Below are 21523 nucleotides of genomic sequence, written 5' to 3'. Positions count from 1 at the left end.
GAAAGAACAGGCGAATGAATCGACTAAGATATCGAAAATGTGCGTGTGAGCACGTCGCGTAAATCTCAACGACAAGACGCCCGAGATGAACGAGAAAAACGAAATCAACAAGGACATTTGGTACGGAGACAAACGCAGACATCCGCTTCGTTTTTTCCGCTCGAATTCGAGTAGAGCCAAATATTGAATATTCCTATGATATAATTATAATATTTTCCGTGTCAGCAAGTTTATATATATCCCTATTTTCCTGGCTCTGACTTTGTTTCTGTGGCTCTTTTTTCCTAGCTATGTTAGCCATGGCCCAAGGATATCTGGAATGCATTTAAGTAGCCCATTTTGGCGGAGCGAGAGCTCTTTGACTGTTTGTTAGCTGTTTATGTTTATGACAGATGTCCAATTCTTATGTATGGCAACCACTAGTAATTATAATGTAATTGTCAAATGCAATGGTGGGGTTCTTGCTGTTGTCCCCCTGTCAGTAAAATTTAATTAAATTTACATTACAATTCCATTTAAACACAATAAACTGGGCATAAATTACACTGCGTGCAGTAGTAGCCTGTATAAAATATTCAATTAGTTCAATTAGTAAATATATGTTGCGGCTTTTGCGGCTACCAAATCTAGGCCTAGTCACAGGAGAAACAGTACAATTAATGCACTTCTAAAGGTATATAAGGTATATAAGCTGGCCAGGGTCACATCTCTAAGGCCAAAACTCGAAACAAGCGACGGGAGGAAGTATCTGCGTGAAGTATCTTCATTCTCAAACTACAAGGATGGGACTGTCCGCCGGAATAAGAACCTTTTGTAAAGTTTTAAATGAATTTTAAACCATGCGTTACGTAACGTGGAATCGGCGGAGGATATCTCCCCCTCTTCATTAAGTGGAAGACCTGCAATATGGAGTCAATTTCAATGATTCTCCCTCTTCCGCCCAATGAGAGAACACAGTTGGTTTAAGCATCTAAGCCTAAATTTTTGTATTTTTACTGCAACTTGATTAAATATGTATTCTTGTGGTTAATATATTGTCATCCAAGCTTGGATATAAACATGTCGGTGTATACATTCATTTGAATTCCCATAAACAATACATTGATTTGGCAATCGATACCTGCTGTGCTTCTGTGCTTTCTTGCGAGAGTAATTTTTCACTTTGCACGGAACAAAAATTTGAGTAGAATACATCCCCATACTCAGAATTTGCAATGCACTTTCAAAAATCTTTTTCATTACTTAAAAACCCAGCAAACCAACAGCAAAGTTTCGCAAAATGCTCGCAAGCGAGAGTTTTACAATGGTAAAGTGCGCTGCGACTGCGCTGCCGATCGAAAGCCAACAAAATGCAGCACGCCTTCGTGTGCCTTCGGTCCGGCAATGCGCCTTCGGCTCTGTGATCACGTGTCGACAGATGACGTGCCGAATGCGAGCGTTTTGTCGGTTTAAGTCTCGCATTTGACTCGTATGCGAATCATTTGTGAGCGTTTGGTTTGCTGGGAGTGTATAAAGTTAAATAGGCTGGAAAGATAAACGTATGACCTTATTTATGATGTTTGATTTGTTCACAACAAGGCCAATACCTGAAGATATAATTGTGTATCAAATTTGAAGCTTTCTAAAAATTTTGGACATTTTTGTCTTATTCAAAAAATAAATTTTGTTAGTGGCTTTAATTCCCAACAACACTAGGTCTCTAAGTATATAGATGTGATCTACTCAACCAGACCTGTGGTTCTTGCCTTAAAACCAATCGGAAGTTACCTTCCGATGGCTTTTTTTTGCATTTAATATAATATCTTATAATTTTTTAGGAACTCGCATAAATGTTCTTGTTTTGTACATAGTTTTGGTATTTGTTCGTCTTTGGTATTGAAATCCTGTGATTTCGTAATACACACGTACGATATGACGTACCGACAACAACGTTTGTTACCTTCTGCAAAAAATGTACGTATTCACAATCTAAAGGATCTGTAATAAAATACAGTTTGGAATACAAATGTGGGAAGAATCCCGATGTGGAATCGAAATCACCGTGCTGCCCGTCAAAAACCATTCTATTAAAATACTATTCATTTCTAATCAAAAATTTGTGTATAGTTTTGTTCAGCATACATTTTTTACAAATATTGTATAGTTTTTTCACAAAAAGCACAAATTGTAACAAACATTGTACAGTAATAGTATATAGTATATAGTAATACATCGAGAATACGAGTATATTGATATATAAGTACACATATATATAAGGTCTAAATAGATCAAATGTAGGTAAATACAAACGTACACATCTCTCTCCCTTGTTTCCCAAAAGGGGCACAACATAATGAGGGATATGTGACGGGTCTTTCAGTGTCTCTTAAATTTGAAACTCCTTAGATCAGTCATAAATTGGGACATGTCTTTAAGGGGGTCGTTGTCGTTACCAACCAGTTGTTCGTGTGTGTTTGTCAATGTTTATGCCGATCCTTCCTTCCCATTTCCCACGCATAAATCTCTCTCACTGACGAAATTGGTTTACTTGCGGATAACTCTCCAATTCTCATTACATGCTTGCTAGAAGCACTCAATATGGTATTGTGGATGGAGCCTCCATTGTGGCTTACTTATTGACGGATACCCTTACCATATACGGACGGCATATCTTACTTTTTCCGATTACCCGTCATACAGTCCATACACTCCATCTCTTGAGGACATTAAAAAATTATTGATTTCATTGGCGCTGCCGCTTTTTCCTCGTCTCCGTTTTCCCGTTTATTGTTGATGTTGTGACAAGTATTAGTTGGGAAGTAGCCACCTCCAGTGGCTCAGACATAGTCACGTTTCCAACTAGTGTACTTCCAGTCCTGTCTGGTCGGAGCTTCCCCAACACACGAGCATTTCAAATGTTTGAAGTAGTCTAGTACAAGCACACTCGTATGTTCTGCGTCTCTGTGTATTCATATTCAATTTGTTTAAGTTCTTTCTTGTGTACCCTGCATTCACTCTGTTGACATTCCGTTCCGGGCGTTTTTCAGTCTCATCTGCAGCCCCAGAACAATACGGAGACTTTGCTCTTCTGCGTTGCTTCCGCTTTTTCCCTGTCATTTGCTGTTTTTGTTGCACTGTCCACACTTTTTTGGTTGGCCTTTTTTTGATTTTTTTTTTTGGGGTTATTGTGTCGTCACTCTCCCCCATCTGGTTAAACATGCTTTTACTCATTTTTCAAACTGGAATCTGCAAACAATAAGCACAAGCAAAAAATCAAGTGAATTTAAGAACAATCAAAGACTCAACTGCTTAAATGCTCTGATGATTATACGAGTCAGAAATTAAAATAATCTTTGAACTTTCTCTAAAAGGAGATTTCATTAAATCAAAATTCTAAGACACGGCCACTGTTAATATTTGGAGACTGTTGCCAGTTGATAGTTGTCTCCCCAGAGCCTAGTAACCTACCTCCCTCGGAGGGGTAACATGGTCTATGGATCTGTTGAGGTACAAGGTATGGTTGGTGAGTCTCTGCTGGCTTATGCGGCGATTGAGATGAGGAACTAAGATTGAAAGTTATTTATACTTGACCTCCTGTAAGTATTTTCTTTTTATCACAACACCGAATACATTTAAAGAGTAATGTAGGGTTGATAATTATTGGATATTTGATATGGCCAACGAGCTGTCAACTATATGCACTGTCCTGTCCGGAGCTATTGGAATCTCGTCATCTAAGTGGCCATATATTCCAACGCCGTTTTAACATTGCTCCTGTCAAAACAGAGGTATCCTTAGGACCCAGTACTTAAAGTGCCCAGACTCGCAGTTCGCTCACCTGTTCCGAATTCACATTGCACTTGATAGCCTCGTCCACCATTGCTCTAGGTCCTGCGAATGTTGGAACGGACAGCTCTCTAGATGTCCTGCTCATTGATTTGCGTTCTTATTCTTATTCAAGTACATATGTATAAAGATTATTAGTTAAGAAATTTCGCATTGATATTTGTAGACATTGATTACATTGATTCACAAACATTTTTCTTTTCGATTAAACTGTTTTTCTGAGTATATGTTCAAATATGTGATAAGTATATACTTTTCTTAGTTTCTATAAAAAAAAAATTCACCGTTTTCATTTGTTTTAGCCCAACTCTATGTCCGTGCATTAGCTCTGTTCTGGGAATTGTGTGTTTTGGGTATTATTTGTGGAGTTTACCGACTTAAAAAACCCGCTGCTGTTCTTTTTTTTCCAGCATCTGACTTTGCTTTCCTTGTTTTGTTTGTATTTATGCACTATAGTTAGAGATTAGTTGAATTCTTTAATTTGAATATGATTTTTTAAAATTCCCTTCAAAAAAAACTTTCTGCTGTATTTTCTGCATTTTCTTGGCATATATGGTTTGAGCTCATTTCTCAAACATGCTTTTGCTATGCCTTGAAAAATAAAATTTTTGTTGTAGTTTTTTAATTTCTTTCCCCCGGATACAAGTGTGTTTTTTTGCCTGCTGTTTTATATTTTTTGTGTGTTTCTTCGGGTTCTTGCAAAATATTTCTCTCCTATTTTCTTACCATCTCTTGGCTTTCCCGTTATTTAATGTTGTGTAAGATTTTGTTTCTTTTCTCTGTATGTGTAGCATCTCGTGGGTCTACTTTGGTTTTATTTATATTATTTTTTGTTTGGGCATTCAAAAAAAAAAAATTCCATCTGCTGTGCCTCTGCACAGCCCTTGTACTGCTCTGCATAAAATTCAAGATTTACTCCTCCTTCAGTGTTTTCAATCTTCTTGTGCTATTATATTGTGTTTTCGTGTTGCAATGTTTTGTGGTAGCTGTTTCATTTCAAGTTTTATAGGCCTTGGATTTGCTCTATGTCTGATCCTGTGGCTTGTTACGCTTCTGATGTCTGCTCTTCTTTTTAAGGGATTGTCCACCCATCACAAAAAGAAGCTGCCTAGTCATGTCCGGTATTAGCTGGTCGTGCCAGTCATTTGTGCCATTTTCGGGTTTCCTCTCACGTTTTTAAGTTGTCAGGGTCGTTTCTTATAATAATAATAATATAATCATAATAATATATAGTAATCATAGTAATATGTATAATATAATAGTAATATAATATATACATATAATAATAATAAATAATATGTATAATAATAAATATTGTCCGCGTTGAATTTGCATTAGGTACACATGTATGTATGTACTATTGTTTGCCAATTGGAGTGTTTTTGGGTAAACGGAAGGACATCATATTTTTGTTAGCTGCTCGTCCAATAGGGGATACAATTTAGGCATCCAAAGTGGTGTGCCATCGGACCATGTTCTGAGAGTTTTTGGAAACAACCGAAAAGGCAAATATTGTACGTAATTGATGATTTTTTGTTTGATTTATTTCCCTTCCTTTGCCGTAGTTGCGTTTCCTGCTCTGCTGCCTTTTGTGTAAAATCAGTCTATTCGTTACCTTAAAACTCCTATCCGTGCAAAACCCACACCAAGCCCCACTACTTTCTATATATGTCTATCAATCCATTTAAATCGCAAAGAGATCGGTGCAGCTGGAAGAGGTGCGACGACTCAGCCAGTGGGATGCCTTGAAGCGTAGCAGCGACGAAACAAACGTCTTGGTGCGTGCCGTCATCTTCTTGACCCTGCCGTTGCAATTGAAGAGGGACAGGTGCTTTCTGCACTCCGGACGAGCCCACACGCGCCGACCTAGATGCGAGTCGTCCATGGCCCGGCGCTGCAGTCTCGCGACCTTATTGTCCGAGGTCGCGGCGCCGATGGAGCATCGCTTGCCAACAGGGCTGATCGGTGTCACCGATTCGTTGCGGATCTTGGCCGCCAGGAATTCAAACCGGGTCATGAGGCGATGTCGCCGCTGGGCATAGGTTTCCCCGGAGTCCTCCAGATCACTCTCTCCCACATTCAGAATGTCTCGCAGACTGATGTGCGGACGATTGGGGTCGTCTTCGGCATCCGGAGCCAGCCCGTGGTCACTCTGGCACATGCTCAGTTGGCGCTCCAGGTGCATGCGTCTGTGGTTTTGGATGCTGCTCTGCATATTCACGCGCTCCAGGTCGGCCGGACTGAGCATGCTCAGGCGCTGGGGATTCAGTTTGACCTGAGCCACCACACCCACCAACAGCTCATTGACATTGTGGCACAGCCCCGCCGACGTCTCGATGAACTTGCAGGGAATCTCCGTGGCCACTTTGTGGCCCACTGAAATGGGGGCAAGAATAGAAAAGGGACGCAGAAGAGGAGGTGCCTTCGGATAGAGCGAAAACTCACTCTCTTGGGGCACAGCGCGATGGCGTTCCAGGTCCGCCTTGTTCCCCACCAATATGGCGCCGCGGCTAAGCAGCATGTCGTTTTCCCGCAAATAATGCAACACGCGTTCCGCATTCCGGAACGAGTAGACGTCCAGCACAGAGTAGACGACCACAAACAGGTCGATGTCGTATGTAGCGCAAAAAGCCTCCGTCTAAAGGAGAGAGAGGGCAGCAAAGACAGACAGAGGCGATAGAGAGAGAGAGAACAGATGAGCGTTGTGGCACAGAAAAGTTACGAATGCATTTTGAATGAATCTAATGCATTTTTTGGTGGACCATAATGGGGGGCAGAGGGAGAGGGAGGGTGGCACTTGGTTAGAGGTTCAATTGAATAATAAAAGCCTTAAGATTTAAACTAAGCCCTAGAAGCCTCTTTCGAATTTCGATTCCTGTATTTTTTCCTACTTTCCCTATTTATATGTTCATCATTGTACTTGAACGCTTAAGCACCTATTTGTGTGATCGTAATTGTCTGGCTATTGGGACTGTCGCAACTTGCAAACAGTTTCCAGTCATCTAAAAGTCATTTACCAAAGTGTATCGCTTCAAGAAGAACGAGTCTTAATGACATTATTGACAAATGTATCACAGAGGGTTGCGAAGGAGCAGCAGAAAGGAGCGTGGTAAAAGCTTCAACTGTGTCTGCCACACACCCAGACTGGCCACAGACAGAGGCAGACGGGGAAAGACATGAAGGACACTGGAAAACATAATTCATGATTGCCCCGAATATACTTACCGACATTTCGCAGGCGGGATGATCCACAACTTCAATGTCCGATTCAACGTCATCCACCAGTACAGACACCGTCTTCTGTCCATATTCCATCTCTGCGGGATATCGAAAAACGAGAGCATTGTTCAAGTGGAAAGACCAATTGAATCAGAGCCGAATGAAAGCAATGTGCTTGCAACCAAGTTGTTGTGGCAGTGGCCACAGACAACCATATTCAATTTCTAGCTAGCTGCATCGGTATGCAGGTACAGGCACAGGCATGACCGAGTTTCCAAGCAAAAGGAGGTACCCCCCGCTTATGCCTGCCAATGCCAATACACATCTCATCTAGTTCTGAGGAATTTCATTGAGCTGCGGACTGGCAATCCGGCAAACAAGGCTAATAAATCCTTTGTACTTTCAAATTGTGTGCAAATTCTGAAAAGCCGAAGCACGGAGCCGTATATAAACACGGGTCTAGGGAAGTTCATATTCACTACATCAGCCTTTGTCACCGATAACAATGAATGAAAAATGAATTTCTGAGAAGCTTAATAAGTAGTAGGAACAAATAACTGTGAAAATATGCCAGAGAGAATCTAAGAAAGATTGATTATATTTTCAATTGAAAAATTAAACATCTACTACGAAACGGAAAAACAAATAAATGTTTCAAAGATTTCGTAGAGCCTGTAAGAAAACAAAGCACTTCCATCAACTTTTTTAAGCCTTTGCTTCAACCGATTCGACCTGTTCAAGCAGTTCACTTACAGTAAGCATTCAAAAGCAGTGAACTTCACAGGGGAAAATCAACCAAAAAAAGCAGAGTCATCGTCCTGTATCTATGTACTTTTCCAACACAGCTAATACGACTTCTAGTTGGTCCGTGGAAAGGAAAGCTATCGCGGTTGCGTTCGAATATGTCAGAGCTTGCTTTGCTAATTAACATATGCACATGTGAAATTATATTATTGTGTATTTGTGTCGGACGGGAAAGCATCAGAATTCCATCCAGACTCTGGAGAGCCCGTTTTTAGCCCAGGTCCTGGTCAATAGCCTTTGTTCAAAGGCTTCGCAAAAAACAACAAACAAACAAAACCAATAAAATAGAACGAAACACAGACGAGCAGAGAGATACGAATACCGGACATGGTGGTGCACGCGAGACACACATCAGCCATCCGGAGAGCAGACGGAGCGCAATTGAAGCGCAGCACGACAGCAAGGGCCGAGAGCAAGGCACTAATGGACTGGAGGCGTGCTTTTGATGTTCACTCCCGTTTCCATAGTGTCTCGCAGCCTGTCCGCAGATTGGTATCATGCAGAGTGTTGCACGTATTCGAAATGCGAAATGCGGCTCTGCTCTGTATTTTGATGCCTGTGATGTAAATGAAATTTTGGCAAACTTTCCCAAAGGGCAAGACTCTAATGTAGTCCAATAGAGTCAGCCATTTAATTACATTTGAAATCCAAATGATAATTGAACCGTTCGACTGCAGGCTTTTGTCCGAAGGCAATAAGCCAAATTATTATTTCCCGCCAACCTTGCAAAAGCACATTGTAATATCCTTCCCGACCACGAGGACACCGCGGATGCTATTCAACAAATAGTTTGTGAGCTTCAGAGTAGTATTCCACTTACCAAGACTTAGGTCGTAGCCGCAAATATGGTCCGAGGTGGTAAACTGGAACGATAGGGCTGACTTCCCAACCGCAGGACTACCAAGCATAGCAATTCTGAAGGTGGGCGGCTCTCCGGACAGTGTCTGCTGTGATAGGGCCCTTTCGATGATATTCCCCGATGCGTTTCTTTATAGTTTCGGGCGGAAAGAAAAAAGATGGGACAGTATTACCAAGTAACATAAGTAATAATAAGTAGAGCGCGTAAAAAGAGGAAAAAATAAATAAATATATCAAAAATGGGAAAACATGATAAGCAACTGGAAACAGCGGTGAATGCCGAGTTCCTTTGACAATATTCTCGGCATTGTTGACGTTCATCCCGGTGCAGATGGCCACCTCCTGCTCTTTTTTTTTTGTCCCCCGGTGATGGGGACCTCTGTACAAAAGAGATTGTGCTGTGTGTGAAAATTGTATGAAATTATTCGGTGAGCGTGCTGCCGCGGGGTGCCGCAGCTTCAGATGGAAATGTGACGCCATTTCTGTGGTGTATGTGTGTGGGTTTATTGTCGTGTATAAACAAATTAATGCGTCCCGCCGTCTTTCCGCGCACTTTTAGCTATGCACTGCTTGCCACATACTGCTTGCAATGAAGTACATACTATGCTTGTAGTATTTGCTGCTTGATTTACATGCTTTGTTGGTACTCACCTATTGTAGTATCGAATGCCGCTGTAAGAGGTACCCCCCGATGTCACTGAGTTGTTCGAGCGTGACCTGCGGCGTCTGTGAAAACAAAGGTGACAAGGATGGTAGACACAGACATCGTGAGAGTACATCTTTGCACAACACTCGAAACTTACCGCAGGGAGTCCCCTAAATTGCATACCCCGTTCGAGGTAATACTAAAACTGCGCAGGCGGTAGTACTCCATGCCCTGATCTTCTGCATGTTTCACCGCCTGACGCACCTCCGCGCGTTGTGGCTGGGAAAAGGCAGAGGACGACAGTGATGCAGATGGAAGAGATGGAGGAGAGGACGAGAGAGGCAAGAGAGGAAGTGACTAACACCATTAAATAGTTGATAGAGAGCTCACACCCTCTTAACCCAGAAAAATCATCATTTGTTTGATTTACTTTTGATTTCAATTTAAGAAGTTGCCAATTATACAAAGGATGTCCATCTGTGGTTAAAAGAGGTTAAATTAAGCGACCTTACGCTGGCTTTTAGCACCACAATCAAGGATCTGCAAAAAAAAGAGCTGAATCATGAGTTTTTATCGTAATGAAGCATGGCGGAATCTATTCCGGATGAGTCCTAGTTCTTTAATTGTAGATTTATAGAAGGGCCAGCCCACCACTGAGGGGCTAAGCTAAACTTATCCTTAACGAGCACACAATGTGCAAAACATTATTTTGTTCATATTTTGCTCTGCTTTGGCTCCGGAGGACGCCTCTAGAGAATGCCAGCCAGCATTCAGATAGCATCCAGGCTGAAGGTGGAGTCTAGGGGATCGGGGCTCGGGAAACAAGAGCCATTTAAGGCAAGTAGTAAAACTCATCAACTCATCAGTGGATTATGCTTAATAGTTAGAGGAAGCCAGCAAAAATATATGCGTTCACACAGATAGATGCTCGTAGAGGGCAGCAGAAGTGGTCTTGGAGGCAAGGGATTACACAAATATCCAGGGATATTTGTATATAAATATGTGTGGAAGTAAGAGTGCGAGTATGTTAGACGGCAAGTTTTCACCATTCAGCATGAATGAACATTTGATACATTGTTCTACTTCTACTGCTTCTGCTCCTGCTCCTTATCCTGGGCCAGCTCCACTATCCATTGCCTGCTCGAGCTCCCACTCATTCGAGGGACGGGCGCAAGGATAGTTACTGCTGTTGCCAGCTTTTCGGGTGGCCACCCCGCAGATCCCCATGTGGCAGGTTCACTCTACTTTCCAGCATATTTTTTTGGGAACATTGAAAAATCAACGCAATAAAGAGGAGGAAGTCAAGAGCCACCTCACCGGCTATTTCTCTGTCTTTATGGCCGTGTGTCATTAAGTTGCCTCATGGCTACCTGTCTTTATCGGGGGCCTACACTTTCGTAGGCGCTGCAGCTAATGTAATTAGTTTGGTGAAATTGCTCGAGTGCAAACTGTGCAACGTGAGCCTTGCTTTCCACCCTGCCACATGGGAAGCCGGCTGAAAGTGGAGCAGCCGGGAGCATTAACCCGTGCCTTGTCACTTTCTCGCTCGCACTATTTCACTGTGTCTCGTTGGAGGCAAAGTTTTTCATCATTTCTAGGCGCAAACTTTTTTTGATTCGACAGCAAGAGTCTCGAAATTGATTTCATTGCGGCGCATCATCGGATCTAACTGAAGTGCAGTCTGCTTGTGGCTTGCAGCTTTCAACTTGCAACGTTCAACTGGCAATTAAAGCGGAGTGTGGCGAAACCTTCAAAAGGAATCAATGGCAGGCACGTCCCAGGGACCCTGGACGCCGAAGCGAATGGAAAGCGTTAAATGGAGAATAATGTCAAGCGTGGAGCGGACGACGGAAAAGGAAAACTGTCGAAGGCAGTCGCAGATCCTTTTCACACTTTTACGCCTCCTTTGCACGCCTTTGCATGGGCAAACAAGCAAAGCCCTGCCCTGCAGGCGACACAAAAAACTTTGCCTGGCGTGAAAACCTGGAATTCTCGTCGAATCTGGCACGGAACACGTTCCACGCCCAAAAGACTCGGCGCATACACGACTCTATATGTATGTGTTTTATGGTGTGCATGGAAATGGCATGAACAGAGCTCGGGACGTGACAACGGATTAAAGACATCCAAGTGTTTGCCAATAAGTAATCGGGAGCTGCAGATGCGCCGAAGTGTTGTGGCGCTCGTCCTCTGCTTGCAGCATAGCCCTATGCTTTATTAGGCGTAATAGTTGTCAGGACTCATGCATGTGTGTATTTAAGATAAGTAAGCGGTAGATACTGCTTTATTTAATTGCTTTCGTTGCTATGGTACACATACTAGCATGGGGAACTGCACTGCTTTATACATATATGTATTTCCACTGGGAACGAGCTTTTCATAACAGCCTGTTATTTAACATACTGAACTGCTTGATAGATTTATACGCCACGATCGACTCGGTGGTCCTCACTTGCTGATGAATAATTCTCACTACTTGATTCTTGATTTCACTGCTTCACTATTGTTGCAAATCATATCACTCATTGAACTTGATGCTCTGCTTGATTGTGAACGGATACTCGCATCTTAACTGTCAGCGCTCGAATCGAATAATTTTGTGTGATTAGTAATTGATTGGTTTTCGAAGATAATTGGTGAAATCCTTACCTACATACTCACCCTGGGGCGCTCGGCCGGCATACTGGATGTTCTCCTTCGCTGGCTGTGCGCCGCGCGGTTGCTGAGTACCGGCACCAACAAGGTGCCAGAGCTGTTATGCCGTTGTCCCCGCGCTGGGTATGCCGCTGCCGCGCCGACGGGAGGCTCCCGCTCGATATGCACTTGGCGTGCGCGTTTCGGTGTGCTGCACCCTGCCTCTACGGGTACCGAACCACTGGCTCCCAGTCCGCTGGACATTTCATTTACGGGGACCACGCCAGCGATGGCTCTCGCTTCGCTATATGAGGGTGGTGGGTGGTCGACCACGGTGCCGTACTGCGGGGAAACCGCTCCGCACATGGCTTGCTGTATGGTCAAAACCCTGGATACATCCGCGTGCTCTCTGCTTTTCAAAGAAAAAAAATTGTTACACAAGTCTAAAGATTCAAATCGAATAGGAATATTAAAAATATGGAAGCAATTTTAGTATTCTTAAGGATGTATGAAAAATGGCCAAATGAAATAGTCTTAGTTAAATAATTTGTTCTTCGCTATTTGCGAACGATGTGAGTACAATACCAAGCTAAAAAGCCTTAAGCCTTAAACATAGGATTGACATCTGAAACCAACCTGTGCTCGACGCTATGCAAGCTGCGTGGATGAACCTCTTGTAGCATATAGCGCCGGACCGAGTGCTGCATGTTTGGTTCCGCCGCGGAGCCACGACGAAGGTCTTGCTGTAGACATAGGAAGATGACAAACAGAAAGATGTATGAACATTTGTCTAGATCTGAGAGGTTTTGCAGGTAAATAATGTGTGATGAGAATGTTGTTATGCTATCGAAAATGTTCAGCTATCAACTCGTTATAATTGTACAATACTATCTAACGAATGCAAGTTCTGGATTAAGAATTATGGAATTAAGTTATGGAAAAATGAGTTCTCGAATATGTTGCGATTAAGTTATCGCCCGCACACTTCGCCTGCCCTCGTATCGACTGGCGGATACCACTTACCCGGCTGCCGCCTGCATGCTGGGCAGCAAAAATATATTCTTCGTATCGCGGTGGCGGAGCTTCAATATTTCTCAGATGCTGCCAATCCTGTACGGCCCCCACGGATTCGATGTTCCTCGGGTCCGCATGTCGACTCTGGCTGTGCACCACGGAGACTGCGGAGCTTCGTATTAGATTCCGATCGTTCTCCTGCTGGACCCACGCCTCTACGATGGGCCGGTTTCGAAAGCCGCCGCTGTGTCTGCTGTTGACCGGCGGTATGGGCAGCATCCGCTGGTGACCCACCCCGGCACGCTCCATCTCATACAGTGGGCGATTCTCTACGAGGGAATACAGTTTGGTTCACGAAAAATCGGGTTCATGTTTAAAGAGTTAGTGACTATGGACATACGGCCGTTGCTGTAAGACTTTTCTGGGCGGGACGCAGGCGTAGGTTCGTCAAATCTGTCTGTCGCTTTCATACACTCGGCATCTGCGCAGACACACATAGATATCCATGAGAAGGCTGGCGGACAGAGACAAACCGCAACTGAGTGGGCATACCACCTAATGTAGTCTTTACCCGAGGGACCCGTACAGAGACGAACGCGTCTTAGTTTAGGATGGTGAACATTGGCAGGTGAATCCACCCGTGCCATCCAGCAAACTCAGTGTCTCTCTGTGTGCGTCTCTCGCAAAATATGTTCCCCAACTCAAAGTCAAATAATGAATTAAAATGAGGGGCGGAAGCATTCGATACCCTTGCAGAGTCCCACACCAGCCATTTTTATGGTGAATTCATCAAATTCTACAACTAGCTTTAAAACGTAGGGTCTACGGCTAAAGGCAGACTGAAGGAGTCAATACTCATGGACGAACTCAGATCGGTAAACTCGGCAAGGGTATCTTGAGGGATTCTTACGGGCTGGTCAGTGTGCATGTGTTTTCTTAATTTTACGTTTAGATGTTCACAGGGAAGCCCAAGTATTAATTGCTGACATTTACATATGCTTAGTGCTGATACTCAATGTAAAAGAGCGTGACATGAGATTTTAGATGAAACTATGGGAGAATGACCTTACTTAATCGATTTGTCTAAACCTTTCCTCCTGCGACAAAAACATGCCAAAGATAACCGACTAACAACAGTCGCAATGTCTAAAACTTGTCTCCAAAATTCAATGTTTCCAATATAAATTTCAGACCGATCCGACCACGCCCACCCCATCAGACCATATAAGGTGCAGCTTTTACTAGTCTTTTTTTTGTTGATTATTCGATGATTTCCGCCCATTGCGGAAAAAACCATCGCTCAAACCAAGGCTAGCATAGTACTTACTATGGGATCTCTACATCATCAATTTAACTGGTAAAAAAGTGATTTACTAAAGTTCGTTGTGGCCGTACAAGCACAAACGATGCTTGGATTTGAGCAAGATTTCCGCACAATGGGTGCCGCTTTTACTTAGAATATTCAATCTCTATTTATTGAAAGGGACACAAATATTTGAGAAACGTGGGACAAAGTGTATAGAGCTAAAAGGTGACTATAGATAGAGAAACCAAATTTTGTCTGAGGCACCTGTGATATCGCACCGAATCAAGTTTCTTTCGAAATTTTGCCACGCTCCCTTCCGCCCCCACAAAAGATGAAGGCAAAAAAAAAAAATCGTCCATTTTGCGAGCAACGGTACAAAAAGAACTAAAATATATTGTATAAAATACATAAATCATTATATCACACATGCATATACTGACTGAGTGCCGGCCTATAACGTAGAGCCGTGGCCCTTTCCGCGGCTCACCACGTTCCCGCTCGTTTTTGGTTCGTTATTGTCTCGCTCATTCACTAAAAAGAAACGCTTACTGGTCCTAAGAAGAAGGTGTGCCCTTCGCTTTTTGGTGTTTATGCAAAAAATACAGGAAAGTGTCTGAATCCTGGTTATGTAGGAAACATTAGGGTCAAAGAAATAATGTCAATGATTGAGTGACCATTTGTCGACTTTGGAGATTTTGATACGAGAATGAGTTACATATGTGTGTGCGCTTTTTTTTTAATAAATTGAATGTGAACACTTTTCAGCACTTGCAGCTGTATAGTTTTACTCTAGCAACACTGGAAAAGCCCCTGTTCGTTGTGCAAAACTTAAAACAAAATAGATTCCCCTTTGTGTTTAAGCACTTACCGACGTCAAAGATGCGATCCGTACAGCTTCTACGCTCCTCGTCATCCAGCTCCATTCGCCCGAACGCATCGATAGCTACTGCTACACTGCTGGCCCCATTAACCGGCAGCTGGCGACGGATGGCTCCTGACCGGGCCGGTACTTGCATTTGTGGCCCGTATGCATGGTGATAGCCGCTTGAGGATCCACCGGTGGCCACTGATGGTGGTGTGTAGCCACTTGTGGAACCAGCGCTGACCTCTAGCTGTAAATTATGATGTGAATGGAATGAAGATTGGGGCGACTAGGATAGGCAGATGTGGTTGGAAGGAGAAGGGATCCTTTAGAAGAAATAAAACTGGAAACCCTGCTATTTACCTCTTGCGGGATACCTGGCTGCTCTTGAGGCAGTCTTGGCCTGAGATGGTCGGCGCTTGCTGGCGGTACATTGCCGCCGCCACCGCCACCGCCACCGCCCAAGCCCCCGCCGCCTTCAGGACCCGGCGTCAGTTGCATATTCGTGCCACTGGAGCTGGAACTTACATTTGTGCCCAAAAGCATGGGCCCGAGGCCGGTATGGCTGAGGCCTGGACTGTTATGGTGTTGAGCGTTGCGGTCATGGGTCGAGCGGAGCGTGTGAATGCGTCCGGGGGACAAGTAGGAGTAGTGGACCGACGGCTCGTTACTGTCGCTTGTTTCGCGATAGAATTCTCCACCGCTACTAATGCTGGCGCGGCGTCCGCGTGGAGCATTTTGAAGCTGCTGCAGATGCTGGCGATGCTGCTGCTGCTGCATTTCAAACTGGAAGCTGCGATCGGTGCTGTCGTCACGATCAGAGCGGCCGCTGGCGCTGTTGCTTCGGAAGCTGCCACCGCAGCGTCCGCGCTGCGGGTTCATCTTTCTGGGCTTGGGTCGCGGTATGGGTATTACCTGCAATGGACACGAGAGAGAGAGAGAGGCGGAATAGAAGGCCGGACGATCGGCAGGTGAGTAACTGATTCGCGTTAATCGTGCACTGAGTGGTCGAGGGAGGGACAGGGACCGCTGGGGCACCGGTCGGGGTCAGTGGCGTCTGTGTGAACGTGGACGGGGGGGCGGCTACCTTATCCTCCAGCATGTGGGCAAAGAGCTCTGCATGGTCCTCGTCTTCGTTCATCATGTCGAAGAAATTCTTGAACGTTTCCGGAAACGAGGCCGGAAATTGGACCCGCGCATCCAGCTGGGTATCCATGGTGATCCCGCTTTTTTCCGCTTTTCCGTTTCCGTTTTCTTTTTCGTTTTCTTTCTCTTTCTCTTTGTTTCTTGTTCACTTCTCTTCTGCTTTCTTCTCGACTTCGTTTGGTTCCTATTATTATTACTTTTGTTTGCGAGAAATATGTTTTAAGGGAGGTACGTGGCCCCACGACGACTGTCTGCCACAGACACAGACCCACACAGCCAATACACATATTCGGGGGACATGCAAGAAGAGAACACGCATCAAAGTCATTAGACGGGATAGCGAAGAGCGGGATGGAGGCAGGATAGCAGGCGGATTGCTTTACAAAGAAAGTGAATAAGTTGTAACTGCGTGTGTGTGTGTGTGTGTGTGCGTGATCGGGTGTGTGTGTGTTTGTGTGCTTGCATCTATAGATGTATCTATGGTTTGGTATACGTTAGCTATTATTACGAGTATCTACAAATTCTTTGGACTATTAAAATCAAGCCTTCCGCCTGAACGTCAAGCAGTGCAAGCAGTGTCCGTCATACAATATCTATATACAATCTAATGCTAGTGGAAAAAAGCTGTCGGACTCTGTTCAGAATTAATTCGCTTAATAACTTAAATAATTAGTATGCTTAGTCCTTTTTAGGTTGGTGAGGTTTGGTCAAACGGCTGCACCTTAACCGTTTATCCATCGATTTGTATGCCTAATTAATGTACCAACAAAAATATGTTTTTACTTTTCCCGCAAAAAATTTAAAGTTTTGAATATTAAAGCTTAATATTTTCCAGACTATAAGATTAACCTACAAAGTGTTTGGGTAGCATTTAAAGCTACATTCATCAGCTTTTTAGAATTTCAGAATTATAGCCAGATGTAAGATACTTAAGTTATGTGAAAACTGCACTACCTCTGATAAAAACAGGAACAAAATACTATATTTCAAAAATTCCTTAAACAAAATTAAACCATGAAGAACAAGAAACAAGAAACATGTTTATAAAATTTGTTTAGGCCCCAAATCAATCAGAAACGAGGGAGAACGTTGTGAGTTTCTGCGGCCACCGCAACTCTACATTTATATCCGATACTTAGTCGGTATGGCTCTCCTCCACCAGACGGCGGAGAATAATTATTATTATAATTATTATTCTTGATTCTTATTGTATAATTATTATTCTTGATTTTTATTGAATAATTATTATTATACAAATTATTCTTGAATTTTATTGAATAATTATTATTCTTCTTTATTTTTATTGAATAATTATTCTTGATTTTTATTGAATAATTATTATTATTCTTATTATTTTTGATTTTTATTGAATAATGATTATTTGTGATTTTTAATGAGTTTAATTAATTATTATTATTATTATTGTTTAATTATTATTTTTAATTTGTATTATTTTTGCTTAAAATAAAACTTAAAAAATAAAAAAAAGAGGGGAAACGAAGTTTTGAAATATACGTTTAATAGTGAGATCTAACAGAAGAGTGGATACCAAATTTGGTATCTCTAGCCTTAATAGACTCTGTGATTTGTGGATGCCCTAGATGTTCGTCCTTTGCGGGGGCGGAAGGGGGTGTGTCAAGGTCCGATATCACAGGAGTGTGGATGTGTAACACCCAGAAGGAAGCGTTTCCGACCCCATAAAGTATATATTGTTGATCAGCAGCAATAGCCGAGTCGATATAAACACGTCTGTTTGTCCGTTCGTCTTGTTTGACCCCTTTTTCTCATAGACTACACAAGCTAGAGTCACTACATTTTGTTTACAGACTCCTGTGATATCACACTGCTAAAAGTGTGTTTGTTTTTTCAAAGTTCCACCCCGTTCTCTCCCTCTCACACACACAAACTCTGCCTCGTTCGACCGGTTTTATGAGATTTTTGGTTCAACCCTTTTGAAAAAAACGAGAGTGCAAAGGGAAACCGTTCAAACCGTTCGTGAACGGCTGAGGGGGAGCACCATTTGGTGTCCGACTCAGTCTCGCATTCTCTACGGGTTCCATCATTTTTTTTCCAATAAACTTGAAAAGTTATCAGAGCGCCCGATACTTTCGAAGCTAAAGGCAGGGGGGCTGGAGGTATGCACTAGTGCTTTACATTCAAATTTACATACATATAGGCATACATATGTGCATTCATACCTGCATATATGCATAATTCGCTCTAGACGCAAATACACCCAGAAGTAGTAGTAGAAGGGCCATCGCACCACAAACAGGTAAATAGTATGGCTTCCCATTTCCGGTTTGCAATATTAGAAAACTAATTTGGTAACCCTCAACAAGACTCTTTTTATTATGTGGAATGGAAATCACTGTCGAAAGGTAAATTGTTTATGCCGTTTATTTGACGAACTCTCCCCGCATAAAACCATCCTTTAGAGAAACTGATTGCATGGAGGAATATTCTGGAATGGATTTGTTATTTTAATGAATACAAATGATTCAAATTTGTTTCTGGTATGGATTGACTTGGATTGAAATCCATACATCCAAATGGGAACGGGACGGAAACTTATCAGTGTTTCAATAGAGGAACGAAGGAACGAAATGGGAATGGTAAATGTTCAATTTGGATGTTTAGTGGTAGATACGAGAGCGATATGATGGCAAGGATCAAGGTGATACTGAAATTCAATGCGACAATCATTTATGTAGAAGAAAAAATTCCACGAGCGAGAAGTGAAGCGAAAAGGGAATGGGATGGAAAAAATGTTTATGCTAAATGAGATAGTAAAGGAACGAAAGGATAGAGCATAAGCATACATTAAAAACTGGAAAAACGTCGGAATTTTAAATAGTTGAAATGTAGGGAGGAGAGCGTAATAGAGTAAATAATTAGACTATGTAAAAAATGCAGTGCCAGGTGCAGAGAGGGTGGTAAATAAGGCTAGAATGTGGGGAAAAGGATAATGAATTCATAGAGGAAAAAAAGTGAAAAATACGAGTAAATAGGGAAAAAGATGGCAAACTGTTGCGCTTGTGGGGAAAATCCTGCAGAAGGGAAAAGTAGCGGAAGACTGTGTAAAGTGACGCCAGAGTAATGACACCAAATCAGCTTTGCTTTCGGCTTACATACACCTCCTCTGCACCTCCTCCCGTGCACATGTGACAGCCCTGGGAGGAGGGCTTTCCCTCCCTAACGACTTCAATATGTGGTAAGCCATGAGGGCGTGGCCGAGTGCAGTACAGTCTAGACAGGCGGCAGCACCACAGAATTCCGGACACCCCCAACAAAGGTCAGGCTGTTGACCCGACTTGGTGGTGCAGGCGTCCGTTGTGGAAAAAGGCTTGTCAGGATTTGCTTAGCAATGGTTCGAGTGTGTGAGAGTCACCCGATCATCTTTACGATGTGGCACAACACTTTAATTTCCATAGTGATACCCCCTGAGCTAATTTGCCAATTTGCAATGGGGGAGGCGCAAGGGTTTCTATGGGCACCGGCCCCAGTCCCTACAATTCCTAAACATCCGCGCCCCCTGCCAATTAGTGGGGCCCTAGCGGAAGTCTCTCTCTCTCTCCCTCTCTCTTTCCCTTTTCCTCTCTATGTGTGTGTATATAATATTCTTTCTTCGTTCGTCAGCCCCAAGCCCAACCATGTCAAGTGGAGACCTGCTGCCCCAGACTCTCCGCTGGCGTCAAGCTTATTAAAAAGTTGCGGACACAGTGATGGGGGTAGAGATTGCCAGCTGGCAGCTGGCGGATGGTTAGCGGGGGACCTGTTTGTCTGGCTTTGCTAAACGTTTTAAGCGTTTAGTGCCCTCGTAAGAGTGGTGCCGCAAAACAAGGGCAGCCGCTTCACCTGCTCTACTCCTGCACCTTTGTCAAGAGGACGTGTGGCATGACACACATACAAATGCGCGCATGCAAGCCCTTCATCATATCATTTGTGGACCTTTTAATTAGCAAACCAAATGCAAGTCCCACTAAGCATATAAGCATTGGAGGAAGGCGCTTTGGCGTTCAAGGTATCCGCCTCGTATTTACTCTCGTGCGATAAAATCTAATAAATCGAAATAGTATGTATGTGTACGATTACACCCCTTCCACTGCATGTGCATACGTATACTACTTACATACAAATGTGTGTCAGTGTGTTATTTCATGTTTTGTAATCAACTCTAGCCTTCCGGGCCTCTCTTTTTTCGGTACACCTCCGCTCCAGCCTTGAGTAATTTCACAGCACTCGAAGACCTTTCTGTGTGTGCACAACACTGGGGAGCTGCCAACATGTTGATGCGATAGTTGACAGTTTAAGTTGAAAGTTGCTTCGATAGTTTCTGTTGCTGTTGCTGTTCCTTTGGCTTCTGTTTCCTTTTGGATCACTTGACTTTGTGCCCCGTCTCTCCGTTTCCGGTTCCGGTTCTGGTTCTGGCTCTGGCTCTCTTTCTCTTTCCGTGATTGTTTGCATAGGTCACGACATGGTTGCTCTTTGGGACAGATGGCCTCTGGCCGACGGCTGATGCTGATAATTTATGCCACACTGACCCAAATCCAGGACGGGAAAGGACGGGGCCAGACAGCGGGTTTTTTTTTGTCATGGGGAAGGCAAGGGCAAAGGGGCAGATAAAGTGGCATTTGGACTTGCCACCAAACAACAACATCAAATACATCAAACACAGAAAATACATCAAAAACACCAAGAAAATATGTTGTAAGAAAAGAAAAGAAAGAAAAACAAACACAAAAGTACGGCAAAGACATGGAAGGGACAAAAGTGAATAAAAAGGCGCCTGGAATTTGATTAGCACAACTTTAAAACACATGATGTGGCAAAAGTGAACGTAAGATGCGAAAAGGGCCACGAAAAGTGAATAAAATGCGATGAAAATAATGAATGGGGACATTCCAAGAGAGATTGAGAGATGAGAGAGAGAGAGAGAGCTCCTTATAAATTTTAAATGCTTCCCTATCCAATCCATAAACTATTCTCACTGAAAGCTTAACAAATAATATTCAGATTAAATTGATCCGATTACTCGTATTTGTGTTTAATTTATTGTATACACGGTATACGCTCCGAAAGCTGGGTATAAACGCAGCAAAAGGATAACGGCGAGGAGCTCTCTGATGAGTTGTTTGTCTCTCATTTTACTGGTTTTGTTTCGTGGGGAGGGGGGGAGGCAAGGGCAAGAGTTGTACGACAACAGTCT

At 43.2% G+C, this 21523-nt stretch overlaps 1 protein-coding gene across 1 annotated transcript in view; it reads right to left on the bottom strand.

Moving 5' to 3' along the window:
- Positions 1-2655: 2655 nt before the first annotated feature.
- Positions 2656-21523, bottom strand: part of LOC6901796 (uncharacterized) — a 31020-nt gene continuing 12152 nt past the window's right edge. The window contains exons 4-18 of the mRNA XM_033384232.1: positions 16256-16565; positions 15532-16083; positions 15175-15457; positions 13401-13514; positions 13010-13329; positions 12623-12729; positions 12005-12398; positions 9510-9709; positions 9358-9432; positions 8669-8835; positions 7051-7142; positions 6271-6463; positions 3818-6201; positions 3571-3753; positions 2656-3225 (exon numbers count right to left, since the gene is read on the bottom strand). Coding sequence (XP_033240123.1) covers positions 5510-6201; positions 6271-6463; positions 7051-7142; positions 8669-8835; positions 9358-9432; positions 9510-9709; positions 12005-12398; positions 12623-12729; positions 13010-13329; positions 13401-13514; positions 15175-15457; positions 15532-16083; positions 16256-16384 — 3318 coding nt within the window. The 5' untranslated portion in view covers positions 16385-16565 and the 3' untranslated portion in view covers positions 2656-3225; positions 3571-3753; positions 3818-5509. The remainder of the gene's footprint in view (positions 3226-3570; positions 3754-3817; positions 6202-6270; positions 6464-7050; positions 7143-8668; positions 8836-9357; positions 9433-9509; positions 9710-12004; positions 12399-12622; positions 12730-13009; positions 13330-13400; positions 13515-15174; positions 15458-15531; positions 16084-16255; positions 16566-21523) is intronic.

Source organism: Drosophila pseudoobscura, chromosome X (genome assembly GCF_009870125.1).
Source record: "Drosophila pseudoobscura strain MV-25-SWS-2005 chromosome X, UCI_Dpse_MV25, whole genome shotgun sequence".
Classification (NCBI taxonomy): domain Eukaryota; kingdom Metazoa; phylum Arthropoda; class Insecta; order Diptera; family Drosophilidae; genus Drosophila; species Drosophila pseudoobscura.
This window is presented reverse-complemented; position numbering and strand designations above follow the sequence as displayed.